We start from the raw sequence: 13,157 nt of genomic DNA on the forward strand, positions 1-13,157 counted from the left end.
AGAGCAGGGTGGCTTAGGCTGGGCCCAGTCACTTACATTACAGGTTAATTTGGTTTCTTATGTAGAACAGCTCTGGTGTGACACTTCACATTCTTCCTCTGGCGGTTTATTTTTGGCCTTTTGGAGCTCATTACCTGGCATGAGTTTACATTCGTTCTTGCTCACACGCGGGGATTCGTGTTCGCGGGTGATCGTTGTTACTGAGTGAGGTGCGGTTGGCGCATGAGACTGGTCGGTAACGGTGATGATGATGAAGATGACAACAAGGAGCTGTGGGTCCTTACGTGGCCTGATGGGCCAGAGGGAGGTTTCACGTTAAAGAAGCAGGCCTGTGATTTGAGCCTGGCCGGGTCTGCTGTGCTGCCGTGTTTGGCTTTGGCTCTCAGGCCTCACTCACAGCAACTCTCTGCGTCCCTCTCGTCCCCTCCCTCGTGCAACCGTGGAACTTTGCAGAATGAGCCTTGCATCCTCATGCCAAACAGAGAGGACCGCTAAGGGACGTTAGTGAGAATGGTAGCCACTGTGAAGGGGGTCACCCTCCACCACCAGGGGCAGTGAGACGTCATCACTTGTCACAGCCTGATGTGTTCCCTGGCTTCCCTCCAGGGTGGTCACATGCCTTGTTTGTGGGTCTGGGGACTCCATGAACTGCAGCAGTAAAGGACACTGACGTTTGTCAGTCAGTTGCCCCGGGCGGGCAGGTTCAACCAGATGGCTGGGCAAGTAGAATCTCACTTGAGAAGGACAGTGGGTCGTGACGACCGTAGGCATCCCCTTGGATCTTCCCACGGGCCATGGAAGCATGTGAGGAAAGTGACAGGTGCAAGTCAGGGGGCTGGTGAGCATGGAGGACCACATCATCCCAAGGAAGAAGTTATGTCCACCGGTACATGGACATTTCGGGTCCATCCTTAGACTTCATCTGTTCACGTTCTCCCTTCTGCCAACGGTTAGTTAAGGTTCGGCCAAATCATCTGGCTCGCTCTTCTTCTGAAATTACTGAGGCAATAGAATAAAATAAAATAATAAAATAAAATAAAATACTGCTTCTTGGAGAGATGTCCGGGTGCAGATATTCAAATGTGGAGCCAGGAGTGAGAGTATTCATATTCTTGGTTCAGATGCACCTGAGGTCTGCGCTCTGTTGTTTTGCAAACTTTCTGTTCTGCTGTTTTTGTTCCAAAAAGAGCATCATTGACATTGACACCTGCCTTTGGGGATGGAACTGCTAATGAAGAACACAATGATTCTTGAGAAGGAAAAGAACACCGCTGAGGAAGGTGTCGGCAGGTGGGGAGGGGGTGGGAATGCGAACTCTCCCTGCAAAGATTGTAAGGAGTGTGAAGGTGAATTCTACTGATCTTCTGGGAAGCTGCCTGCAGTGGAGAACAAAACATGGCATTCTCGGAGTCCTGACCTCCATCTCAGGCCTCACAGGATGGCATTTATGGAGGAAGAAAGTTTAGGAACGAAGTAGAAAGAAAGTGCCTTTGAAGAACAATTTCAGTCTTGACGAGCTTGTCACCAGAGGCCTCTAGGATAATAAACCAGAAGCAAACATGGACAGGAATTTGTACAACACACGCAGGACACTGACTCCAGCTGCTGCCTTGCTCTCAGACCCAGAGGCTTTGGAGGAACATAGTCAAAGTAATTTTAGCTAAAATTACATGAGAAAAATGACAGCCTTGTCCTCAAAAGTGGCATTAGCGTTTATGGCTGAGCAGAGGATGAAATGGGACAGAAAGCAGAGAGGACCATTAGCAAATGGTCTGCTTGGGTGGTAGCTCCCGTGTTCTCACTCTCAGTCCACAGTCTGCATGCAGCCCTGCTTTCAGACAGTGTGCTTGCTGCCTGCTTGCTGGGGGGTCTGGCCCGCCTGTTCCAGGGGTGCCCTGTTGACCTGGCCTTGTCCAGGTAGGTTTCTCTTGTTGCCGATGAGCTGGCCTGATGGTAAAAATAAAAACAACCTCTGAAACAAACAAAAAAACCCACCAACCGCCCCCAAATTTTGCATATAAACATTACTTTTCTGGGAACTTAGGAGAAAGTGTCCTAGATCGTGTGTTGAGGCAAGAAAAGGGAGAATATATTTGAATAGTTTAAGGACAAGCCAGGTAAAATCTTGGTTATGGTTGGTACACATTAGGTCCTTTTAATTTACTGGAACAAATACCGTTGGAGGACTCTAATAACCTTCGATTTGGGAGGATTTGTGTCATGATAATTGTATAATAGGCAACTAGCTCACTTAGACAAAATAAATGAGATGCTCCTTGACTGGTTTTGCTTTAGTTGAATTCTTTTCATTCATTTACGTATTTCACAAATATCTGTCCAGCCCTTACGATGAAGTAGGCACTGTTTGAGACATGGGTGGGGTGTGTGTGGATTAAAGATGGAAAGAAAGAATATTTCCCCTCAAGGAGCTGACGATCTAGCAGAGAAATAGTTCTCCACATACAAAATACAGAAGTAAGATAGCTCCTGGAACGCAGGTCTAGGACACTGGGATAATGGCACCACTGGGTCTGCATTCCAGTAAAATCATCTTGGGGGGAGGTGGGTTCGAGGTCAAGACTATAATCAGGGAGGCTGTGGTGGTGTGAGAAGTGATCACAGCTTTATCATAACAGTGGGCATGAGTAAAGGTGCCATCAAAAGCTCTCAGAAAGTACCACCTGCATTTGGCGGTTGGATTGGAAGGGGTAAGGAGGAGATGAGGGAGGTTCTAGGTTTCTAGCCTGGGCGCCTGAATGGATAAGGATACTGTTTAAACTTTGATAGTGATTGTTGGAATAAGAGTAGGTTTAGGGGCAAATAAAATTAAGTTTGAATTGTCAGCTTGAAGAGTGCTTATCGGGGTGATGTTTTCCAGGGGGCTATGGGATATAAGGGCTTAGGATTCAGGAGAAAGACTAGCAGGGACAGAGGGAGAGAATTCCCAGTCACTAGGGTCTAGGTGGCTATTGAAGCCATGGGCTTGGACGTCATTGCCTAAGGAAGAGAGATTTCATCATAATTTCTTAGATCAGTCCATCAGAAGATGGGGTGAGGGGGCTTCAACCTAAAGAAAGTCATTAATCTAAGAGATGCTTAAGGGATGTGTCAGGACATCAGGACACTCCTTCTCCTGAAACACCCGTAGAAGAAGTAGAAGAGCTGTAAAAGGGTCGAGAACCATCTTCCAGAGTTTTCTGTGTTCCTTTCTAGCAGTGAGCAGTTGGGCAGATGAGGTATCTGCCCCAACCCTCCTTCTAAGGAACATTACCAGTTGCCCAAGTGTTTTCTTGAATCCCTCATCACGGCAGATGTGCAGGAAAGCTTATTTTGTTACTGTTTTTGAAAGATGAGAATGTTTTGGGCACAGAACTCTTCAACTTCAAAGTCTAGGATGAAAATGTTGCCCAAGTACCAATAGCCCATTTTTGTTAGCGCTGAAGTGAAAATTAGGATGTGCAAGATAGAGATTCGGATTGTGCCATGTTCCCGCTGTTCCCAGGCAATTGTTTCCTGAGGTCACAGGATGAACCAGGACTAGAGGTAGGAATGTCTTTGAAGCCCATGAGCCAGGCAGCGAGCCAGGCTGTGGGGCTTAATGTATTCCTTCCCTGGGTCCAGGTTTCCTCTGGTGCCAGCTGACCCTGAGGGCGCTCCCCTAGCCCATCTCCCAGGGCCACTGCAATCCTTCTTGTGTTCGTGGCAAACAAGGTTAGCATGTGGGAGCCTTCTGTGGTTCTGAAGCCTCCTTGTCTCTTTTCTTCCTGTGCAGGACGCCTGTCCCCCCAGGCACCATCTTCTTTCCTCTGGTGCAAACGGAAAGCCATGTCTGTTGACCATTCCTCTTTGAAGTTTTGAATTGCACTGAAATATTTATAATGTATAGACAAACACTCACAAAGGGTTTTAGTTTCCACAAGCCATATCTCTTGACTAACTGGGGCCTTTTAAAAAAAATGTTTGTTTATTTTGATAGAGAGAGCACAAGTGGGGGGAAGGCAGAGAGAGAGAGAATTTCAAGCATGCTGTCAGCACAGAGCTCCGTCTCACAACCGTGAGATCATGACCTGAGCCAAAATCAAGAGTCGGATGCTTAACTGACTGAGCCACCCAGGCGCCCCGACTAAGTGAGGTCTTTTGCTGATAAGAAGGCACATAGAGTCTCCGATCAAGGGTTGCTTAATTTAGGGAGCAATTGACATCATCCAGCAATTGTATACTTGTTATACAATCTCCACTTTCCTCTGGATGAGACAGCCATGGCTCTTTGCTGCTTCTTGGGGTCTGTGGTCATGTTCATTGTACTGACTGATGGTGGGCTTTACTGCAGTTCTCACTGCTGGTTATTTGATACCTCCGGAACCAGATGGGGAGCGCTGAAATTCTGTGTGTCCCATGTCTGTTGATTGGTCCTGGACTGGAGGTGGCAGCAAAGGGTCGTGGCATCCAGGAACCAAGAAGGCCCCCTGGACTCTGAACTTGTGGAAGACAGGAATTGTTTTCACGCATCCTGAGGTCCTCAGCCTAGTGCAGGGCATGGCTAACGTATGTTATTTGTTAACTGTTAGAAGCTGAGAGGCAAAGGAGCAATAGGGCTGAGTAAAGAAGGTACTACTTCAAGGGAGGGCACTAAAAACCAAGAAGAGGGGCACCTGGGTGGCTTAGTCTCTTGGGCCTCTGACTCCTGGTTTCAGCTCAGGTCATGGTCTCACGGTTCGTGAGATCATGCCCCACATTGGGCTCTGCGCTGACAGCGTGGAGCCTGCTTGAGATCCCCTCTCTCTGTCCCTCCCACTCACGCACTCTCTCTCAAAATAAATATTTAAAAAAAAAAGAAGAAAAGAGAAAAGGCCATTTCTGGAGCATGGACGTGTCCCCTCTGCCCGAGCTGCAGATGTCAGACCCAAATCCAGATTCCACAGGGAGTGAAAATAGACTGTGATGTGTGGACAGGACAGGACTTCTATCTGCTTCCTCACTGTGACACTTCTTCCTGACGATTGGGTTAACAGAAACATTCTAAATCAGCCATTCACTTGGGGCTTCTTGAAACCAAATAGTTTGGTGCCTTGAAAGCATAAGCCATGGGTCGTGGATTGCTTTTGAATGCCCGTCTCAGATTTCTTATGATTTCTTACGTGTCTCTGGTTATGTAGTAGAATGTGGGGATAAATAAATGACTGCTGAAACACGAAAGGATAAAATACGGTGTGGTCATTTAAAAAATCACATTTTCAAATGACATGTGTTGGTAAGAGAAAATTCTCATTTTGTAATGTTCTGTGAAAAAGCAGAAAACTATCTTGGGGGCTCAAATACACTTCTTTTGAATAAATGACTATTTCCTAGATGAATGAGGTGAAAACGGCAAAAAAACTAGGTGTCCATTGATGAATATGGCTTTTTGGCTCTGAAAAGCATGAACTAGGGGTAGTTCAAGCTACTACCTCTTTGGAGCTTAGTTTTCTTATCTGAATGCTGAAGTGGCAGTCTGTTTCCAGAATGGTCTCTGAGGGGCCCCTTTGGCCACTTGGGGTCCCACATGCTCCGAGTTGTGATTTGACTGTGGACAAAGCAGCTGTCGCCGAGAGAGATGCCACCAGGCAAGGTTTCATATGGTTCGCATCACTTTGTCAACCAGACTTGATCAACCTTGACCTCCTACTATTTCCCATCATTTTATGTGACTGTCTTGAGTTTCCGCCTCCTGGACCACTCCTTGCTGCTGCTGTGGAAAGGGGCCTCTTGATTTATTAATCAATTAATCAGCGCCTGTTGAGGAGCTATTCAGGGTAGTTTAACAGGGAAAACAAAATGCTATAGCGCATAATCAAGATGGATCGTAATTAAGAACTGCCTTCCCACTGCCCATCTTCCTGCCCACGCTGATGGCCCCACACTCCTCTCTTGCCCACAGCTCATCAAACCCCGTTCAGCCCTGGGGGGTTTCCCTGCCCCATGAAAACTGACAGTAAGTTCCAGAAGGGCAGACTTTCTTCTAACGTTGTAGAGGAAAATAAGCCTCATCAATTATTTGCAGAAAATGTAGGATCTCGAAAGTTCAATCAGGCCCCCAAAATGACATACAGCTCTGTCCAAATATACACATACACACTGTCTTGTCCCAGTTTCTCTATGGCCAGAGTCATGGAGCTGGAAGGATCTCACAGCAAGGATCGGCCATGGCCTCGTGTGACGGATGAGAGGCTCAGTGAGGCCAATTAGCATGTCCAAGGTCACACAGCTAGTTAGTAGAACTGGAATTAGAACTCAAATATTCTGGTAAACAGTTAACACCCCTGGTGATTATTTCTCTGTGAAATCCTGTTTTCCTATAAAAATAAACATAAAGTGAATGAAAGAAATCATCCTCATGAACTTCATTTTCTGATTTCTTTAAACGTTTATTTTGAGAGAGAGAGAACATGAGTACATGCACAAGTTAGGAGAGGGGCAGAGAGAGAGGGAGAGAAAATCCCAAGCAGGCTCTGCGCTGTCAGCACAGAGCCTGATGTGGTGCTCGATCTCATGGACCATGAGATCATGACCTGAGTGGAATCAAGAGTCAGACATTCCACCGACTAAGCCACCCAGGTGCCCCTGATTTCTTTTAGGTAAGGGTTTCTGAGCTAAAGAGTTTTGAATAGTACTTTTATTTATTTATTTTTTTTAATTTTTTTTTGAATGTTTTATTTATTTCTAGGAGACACAGCGTGAGCAGGGGAGGGTCAGAGAAAGAGGGAGTCACAGACTGAAACAGGCTCCAGGCTCTGAGCTGGCAGTCAGCACAGAGCCCGACGCGGGGCACGAACCCACGAACCGCGAGATCATGACCTAAGCGAAAGTCGGATGCTTAACCGACTAAGCCACCCAGGCGCCCCTGAATAGTACTTTTAGACCATGTTTGTGGGGAAAGTATCTTGGACTGTTTGTCATGGAGGTATTTTTCTTCGAATTGGGCAGGATACCAGACACATGTATCCAGCTTGCCACAGATCAAATGGTCAGTGGTGAATCTGCAGGGGTTGCTGGACAGGTGGAGCTGGCTGGGTCACTCTCTGGTCCAGAACCTGTTTGGTTTGATTTTCTTCCAATGGCACTTAGCACATAGCACTAATGAGGCCAAGACTTTCTTAGAATAGAATCTCCATCGATCACTGAAGTTCCATGGGCTACAGGAAGCCAGAGACCACAGGCATCAGTCCAGGCTGACTGCACTCACCCCTCACTCCCTACAATTCTTTAGTGGACACAAGGAGAAGAATCTGGAATGTCCTTCTTTGGCTATCTTGGTGACGAGGATGCTTAGAAATCTTTTTTTTTTTTTTTTTAATTATCCCTTCATGTCCTCAACCATAATAATCTTGTGTTTATCAAAGGTGTTTGTCCATTAGAGGTTTTTCTGCCAGCCCAGCTGCTCATGTCTATTTGATGCCATCAGACAGTCAAGCCCTGAATACGTCTGGGGCTTAAGTCCTACGCCGACATCTGAATTGCTCTTTACTAGCCTTGAGTTACAGATTCTCCTGTTTTGTTTTGCTTGTGTGTTCTCCAGGACCCTGCTTTCTCGGCTGTGATTCACGACAAGCTCCAGGTCCCCAACACCATTCGCAAGGCGTGGAATGACAAGGACAACCGCTGTGACATTTGTGCCACACACCTGAACCAGCTGAAGCAGGAGGCCATCCAGATGGTGCTGACCTTGGAACAGGCAGCCGGCAGCGAGCATTATGATGGCTCGCCTGGCTCGCCCCCCGCCCTCTCCAACATGCCCATGCTGGTGGGGTCCCGGCACACAGCTGGGCTGCAGCAGCCCAGAGATTGGGCCTTTGTGCCTGCCTCCTATGCCTCCTCCAACTACATGGCTTTCGTCACCAATAAGCACAGCGGCAAACCCAACAGCCTTGGGGTCAGCAATGGGGCAGAGAAGAAGAGTGGGTCCCCAACCCACCAGGCCAAGGTCAGCCTTCAGATGGCCACCAGTCCCAGCAACGGGAACATCCTCAACTCTGTGGCCATTCAGGCTCACCAGTACCTGGATGGCACCTGGTCCCTGTCGAGAACCAACGGGGTCACCCTGTACCCATACCAGGTAAGTAGCCTCTGAATAAGTTGGAATAGGGTTGGTTGGAGTCCAAGCCCAGAAGTGGGTAGCGCTTCCTATCTTTGCCCTTTCCTTCCAGGGACTCCCCAACTTGGAGCCCAGTGTTTCCACGTGGGCCCCCTGGCCATTGCTAAATAAAGACGAAATATTTGAGGGGCCAGTGATCCATGGTAGTGCTCTGCTCCCACTGTCTGGACCTTCTAAAAAAGGTGTAGGCTCCCTTCCTCACCTCTTCTGCCTTGTTGGACCATAACCTTTTTCTATTTGCAGCTCACTTTAAATACTTGGGGTTAGGTTACTGAAAGTGTCTTCCCGTTTTCTTATTTTCTCTTTTTCAGTTCTTTAAATTAGCACATACTCCTGAGTTTCCCTCTAGAAATTAAGGGAACAGGTCCTAAATCTGCCAAGGAATCGTAAAACATTGTCTTAACTTTTCTTGGGTGAATTTTCTGTTGGGTGAGGGTTGGGTTTACCATATGTGTTCTCTGTGTCCCCTGAGTTGATCATGTGGGAAGCAGCAGAAAGCATTGACAGTCACTGCGGATTGGAGGGGTGGCCACGGTCATAGAGTGTATTAGTCAGGGAAGCTTACTGGTGTAACAAATGATCTCAGGTTATTTCTTACTCATGGCTCTGGTGTATTGGGTGTATTTGGTGCCTGGCCACTCATTTCCATGTTACCATTTTCCAGGGGGCCTCAGAGTCTGCCACCAGATCTTGCATAAGCAGCCAGGGATTGAGGGAAGAGAGGGATTGTGGAGAATCTCACAGGGAGACTTGCGGGACCCAGCCTGGAAGGGGCATAGGTAACTTCCATCCACATTCTAGTGGCAAGAATCCAGGCATTTGGCCTCCCCTCCCCTCAGCGGAGGTGGAGAAAGCCAATCTGACCATGTTCCCCAGAGGAAAAAAAGAAACAAGTTGAGAGAACAAACAGCATAGTTTTGTTACGTGGGGGCAAAGGCGCGGGGGAACGTAAAGTGAGTTAAATGTGGCTGATCAAATTCCTGGTGACTTTTCTAGAGTGGAAGAGGGAGTGTAGATGGCTTGTCTTGATATCTTGAAGGAAAGTGAGGAGCCTGGATCCTTATCTTAAGTTAGTATTCTTGGATCACCAGACTGCCATTTACTGGGTGCTCTGAAGTTTACAAAATATGGTGGGTGCATCATTTCATTTAACCTCACAGGAGGCCTGTGAGCAGGCAGGACAGATGTTAGATCTTCCTTTTACAGATGGGGAGCACAGTACTTGGAGAAGTCGAATGACCTGCGGCCACACAGTTGGTGACAGAGTGGCGAACACAGGCTCACCACTTCCGACTCCCCCCAGCTTTACCCCAGAGCAGGGTCCTTTCGCCATCTTTCCCAGACATGGCTCCTTTTCTGACTCCGCATACCAAGGAAAATCACTGTTGTATTGCAGTGGCCTATTTGCCCCTTTACTTTTGGGTGGAATTTTCTGGATTGTGAGTATAAAAAATCTGATGCTGAGCCAACAGCCCCCTGGACAGAGCTTTATCGTCTAACGCTTGAACATAACCAGGAAAGGCACAGACAGAATAGCCTCTTTCCGCGGTTGAGTAACATGCCTTTTCTGTTAGAGATTTTAAATATATGATTTTGAAAACTAATAAAAAGTAATACATTTCCTGTAAAATAACACACCAAAAACCCAAGCAAGTATAAATAAGACTTTAAATATCAACGTCGCCAAGAAAGGGACTATAGAACAGTTGGGTATGTTTCCACCTGGGATTTTATCCGAACACAACTGATACAGTTGTGATTATGTTTAATTCTGTGATCTGCTTTTCACTTTGTATTACTGGGTGCATTTTCCCATGCCATTATGTGTTTCTCCTAAGAGAGGGTCTTTAATGGTAGCATAGTATGCCATTATATAAATATGATCCATTATCTGAGGGTGGCCTAATTCGTATAACGAAGCACCAATTACTTGAGGTTCGGTTTTCGCTACTATAAATAAAATGCTTGCACATTCTTCTTCCCAGGTCACATTTTCAACACACCCCGGGTTGTGCGAGCCACCCTACTCATGTTACACAGGCCACTCACGTTACACCTTCCTGGGCCCCAGAGCTCTTGTGACATCTATCAGGTGCTAGGTAGAAGACTCAGCTGCCGCACAGCCCTAATGAGCGAGGACGGGGGGATTGGGCGCTGGTGCTTTCCTAGAAAATAGAGTGGTAGGAAAGTTGGTATGGGGGGAGGGGGTGAAGATGCTGCTTGAAAGCACAATTAAGGATTATTGGTGTATTTTTTTTTTTACTTGTGCCTGATTAGTTTTGCTCCCCCTCTTCCTTCGTGTCTGCTGAGAAAGAATTTCCTGCCCAATCACACATGTTTATGAAACTCTAACCAAGTGCCGGACACCATGGGAGGTGTTTGTGGGGCTCCTGTGTTGGGCAGGAAGCCCAGGTTCCGGTCCTGTGGTCCTTACGGACAAGGAAGGTGAATCACCCGGTATCAGAGGATTCACACGCGCTGCCAACTTGACAATTTCCTGGGTAAATTTGAACGCTTCTTTCCAACTCCAGGACAGGCTAATTCATGCATTTCCCCCTGGTTGATAAAGGGATCAAAAGGAATCTGTCTGGGATAAAGAGATTCGGTGCCTGGCTGTGAATCTGTGCCCCCGTGTTATGGCTGTGGCATCCTGATGCCCGGGGCTAGGCGAGCCGCGTCCGGCCAGACTGAATGGCTCCGGTTACGAACATCTCCCTGCCATAAATATTCTGCAGCTCACAGTGTAGCCAGCTCAGCAGACATGGCTGACTGCTCTCAAAGCTGACCACACTTTCCTGCCTGCCCATACTCCTGCTTCCCTCCCTGCAAAGCAGGTAGCCCACTGGACTGGGGCCAGGGCTGCTCGCCGGGCAGAGAAGCATCTAGACTTTGTCGATGCTGAGATCTGGAGCCTGTGGAAATGAGGGAGAAGAGGACGCTGTCCTCCCATTTTAGTGCAGGGAGGATGAAAAGATAAGAACAGGCTTCCCAACACGGATGGGGTAGACCTTCACGTGGGTGACAGGAAGGTCCCTCAAATTCCTCATGCCCCCTGTTACCCCCACCAACGTCTAACAATCTCTGGTTGTCTTTCACAGAAAGACCTTCTGCTATTATCTTGTAGGCAGTTAACACAATCTGTATACATACATGGTAGGCAGAAAATACTCTAGAACCTTCTTTGGACCACATGGGTTTTGACTTTGAAAAGACATGTCTGGGGTAGTTCCTTGTAGTCAACCACAGGTTAATTCCATCTTTTTTTTTTTTTTTCTAAGTTGAATAATCCATTTGAGGAAATCCATTTTATTTTGTTTTGTTTTGTTTTTAATGTTTATCATGTATTTTTGAGAGGGGGAGAGTGTGAGTGTGGGAGGAGCAGATAGAGAGGGGGACAGAGGATCTGAAGCAGGTTCTGCACTGGCGGCAGCAAGACTGAGGCAAAGCTTGAACTCACGTATCGTGAGTGAGATCATGCCTTGAGCCGAAGTCAGACACTCAACCACCTGAGCCACCCAGGCACCCCTAATTCCATCTTTTTGAAAGGCAGCTGCTTTTGCATGATTTCTAGTGATTTTAGTAAACACCTGCAGGGGAGACTGCTCACATAGCACTCAGAAGCCACAGAATGCTGTGGTTCCAATCCAGAATCACAGAATCCAGTTCCGTAGAGTGATAACTGTCTTCCACGTCGCCGTGGGAGAATCAGAGACAGTCTTACCTGGGTCAGGTCCATGGCACCAGCTGATGGTAGCTTAACGGCTCAGTCTCTTTCCTCACCTATGGAATCCCAACCCTGTAGGTCATTGGACCACAGTCAATAAAAATATGAAAATATTTTATAAACTCTAGCACAGGGATACCAATATCAGTGATCTATTTGAATCCCCTCATTTGCCAGAAGAGAAGCCAGAGGCTGGGAGGTAGGAAATTTTTATGTTCACACTTTCCTAAGTCTTAGTTCGATCTCTTTTGCTAGAATACAAACCCACTGAGAACCAGATGCCTTTTATTCTTATGTCCCTCACAGCAGCTAACCTGTGCGAAAGTGACTACTCATTAGAGAAAATGCTGATCTCAGGAAAACACTAAAGGTGTTTCTCATGACTGGCCCTAGGTTCAGGAAAAAAGACCTATTGAGACTCCAAGATTTTTGGTGGAAGCCACCAGTTTTTTGGTACCAAGCTAATCTCTAATCTGAAGTACCTTAACAATACTCAGTAAATCCTTGGATGCAATGGGAAGAATCCAGGTGGCGTTTGATGCCACACTTGATACAGGGACATCTGAAGGATAGGAGAACTTTATTTCCTAGGACTTTGGTAAAGTCAGCCTGTCAAGAAAATTTAAGATGATGTTAGATTAATACATGAATCATAAATCCATAATGGATCATTAGCGTGATAGAGTATTGAGTGTGCATTCCTTGAGTTAAAGAAAAATGTCTCTGGTGTAAAAATTATCCTGCTTCCTCAAAAAGCATCCGTTGGAATCAATGTCAGAGATCATGGTAGACTGAACTGTGCGATTGTCTCTATTTCCAGAAGACGACTGTGCCTAGTGAGCCACAGATGTTATTGGAGTATACACGTTAGGTTATGGGCGGAAGGAATGGAATAGCGCCACCAGCCTACAAACGCGTCAAGGTTCACTGAGCCATGAGGCCTCTGCAGTACCTAAACTAGCTCTTTTTTTTTTTTTTTAATCTTTATTTTTGAGAGAGAGACAGAGTGTGAACAGGGAAGGAACAGAAAGAGAGAGGGAGACACAGAATCCGAAGCAGACTCCAGGCTCCGAGCTGTCAGCACAGAGCCTGATGCGGGGCTCGACTCACGAACTGTGAGACCATGACCAGAGCCAAAGTTGGACGCTTCACCAGCTAAGCCCCCCAGGCACTCCTCTAAACTTGCTCTTGAGAGGTCAGACGAACTTGGGAGGACGTGGTGCTGGTTCTTTTTGTTAAGGATTTCCAAGCACCCCTGCAAGAGGAAGGCAAGATTCCACTCGGTAGGGTGCCCGTACTCAG

General features: G+C 46.9%; 1 protein-coding gene across 1 annotated transcript in view; it reads left to right on the top strand.

The window, feature by feature from the left end:
* KIF26B (kinesin family member 26B) overlaps positions 1-13,157 on the top strand; it is a 464,415-nt gene that overhangs the window by 160,341 nt on the left and 290,917 nt on the right. The window contains exon 3 of the mRNA XM_039237500.1: positions 7,556-8,092. Coding sequence (XP_039093431.1) covers positions 7,556-8,092 — 537 coding nt within the window. The remainder of the gene's footprint in view (positions 1-7,555; positions 8,093-13,157) is intronic.

This window comes from Hyaena hyaena, unplaced genomic scaffold, assembly GCF_003009895.1.
Source record: "Hyaena hyaena isolate Hyena2069 unplaced genomic scaffold, ASM300989v1 scaffold_127, whole genome shotgun sequence".
NCBI lineage: Eukaryota > Metazoa > Chordata > Mammalia > Carnivora > Hyaenidae > Hyaena > Hyaena hyaena.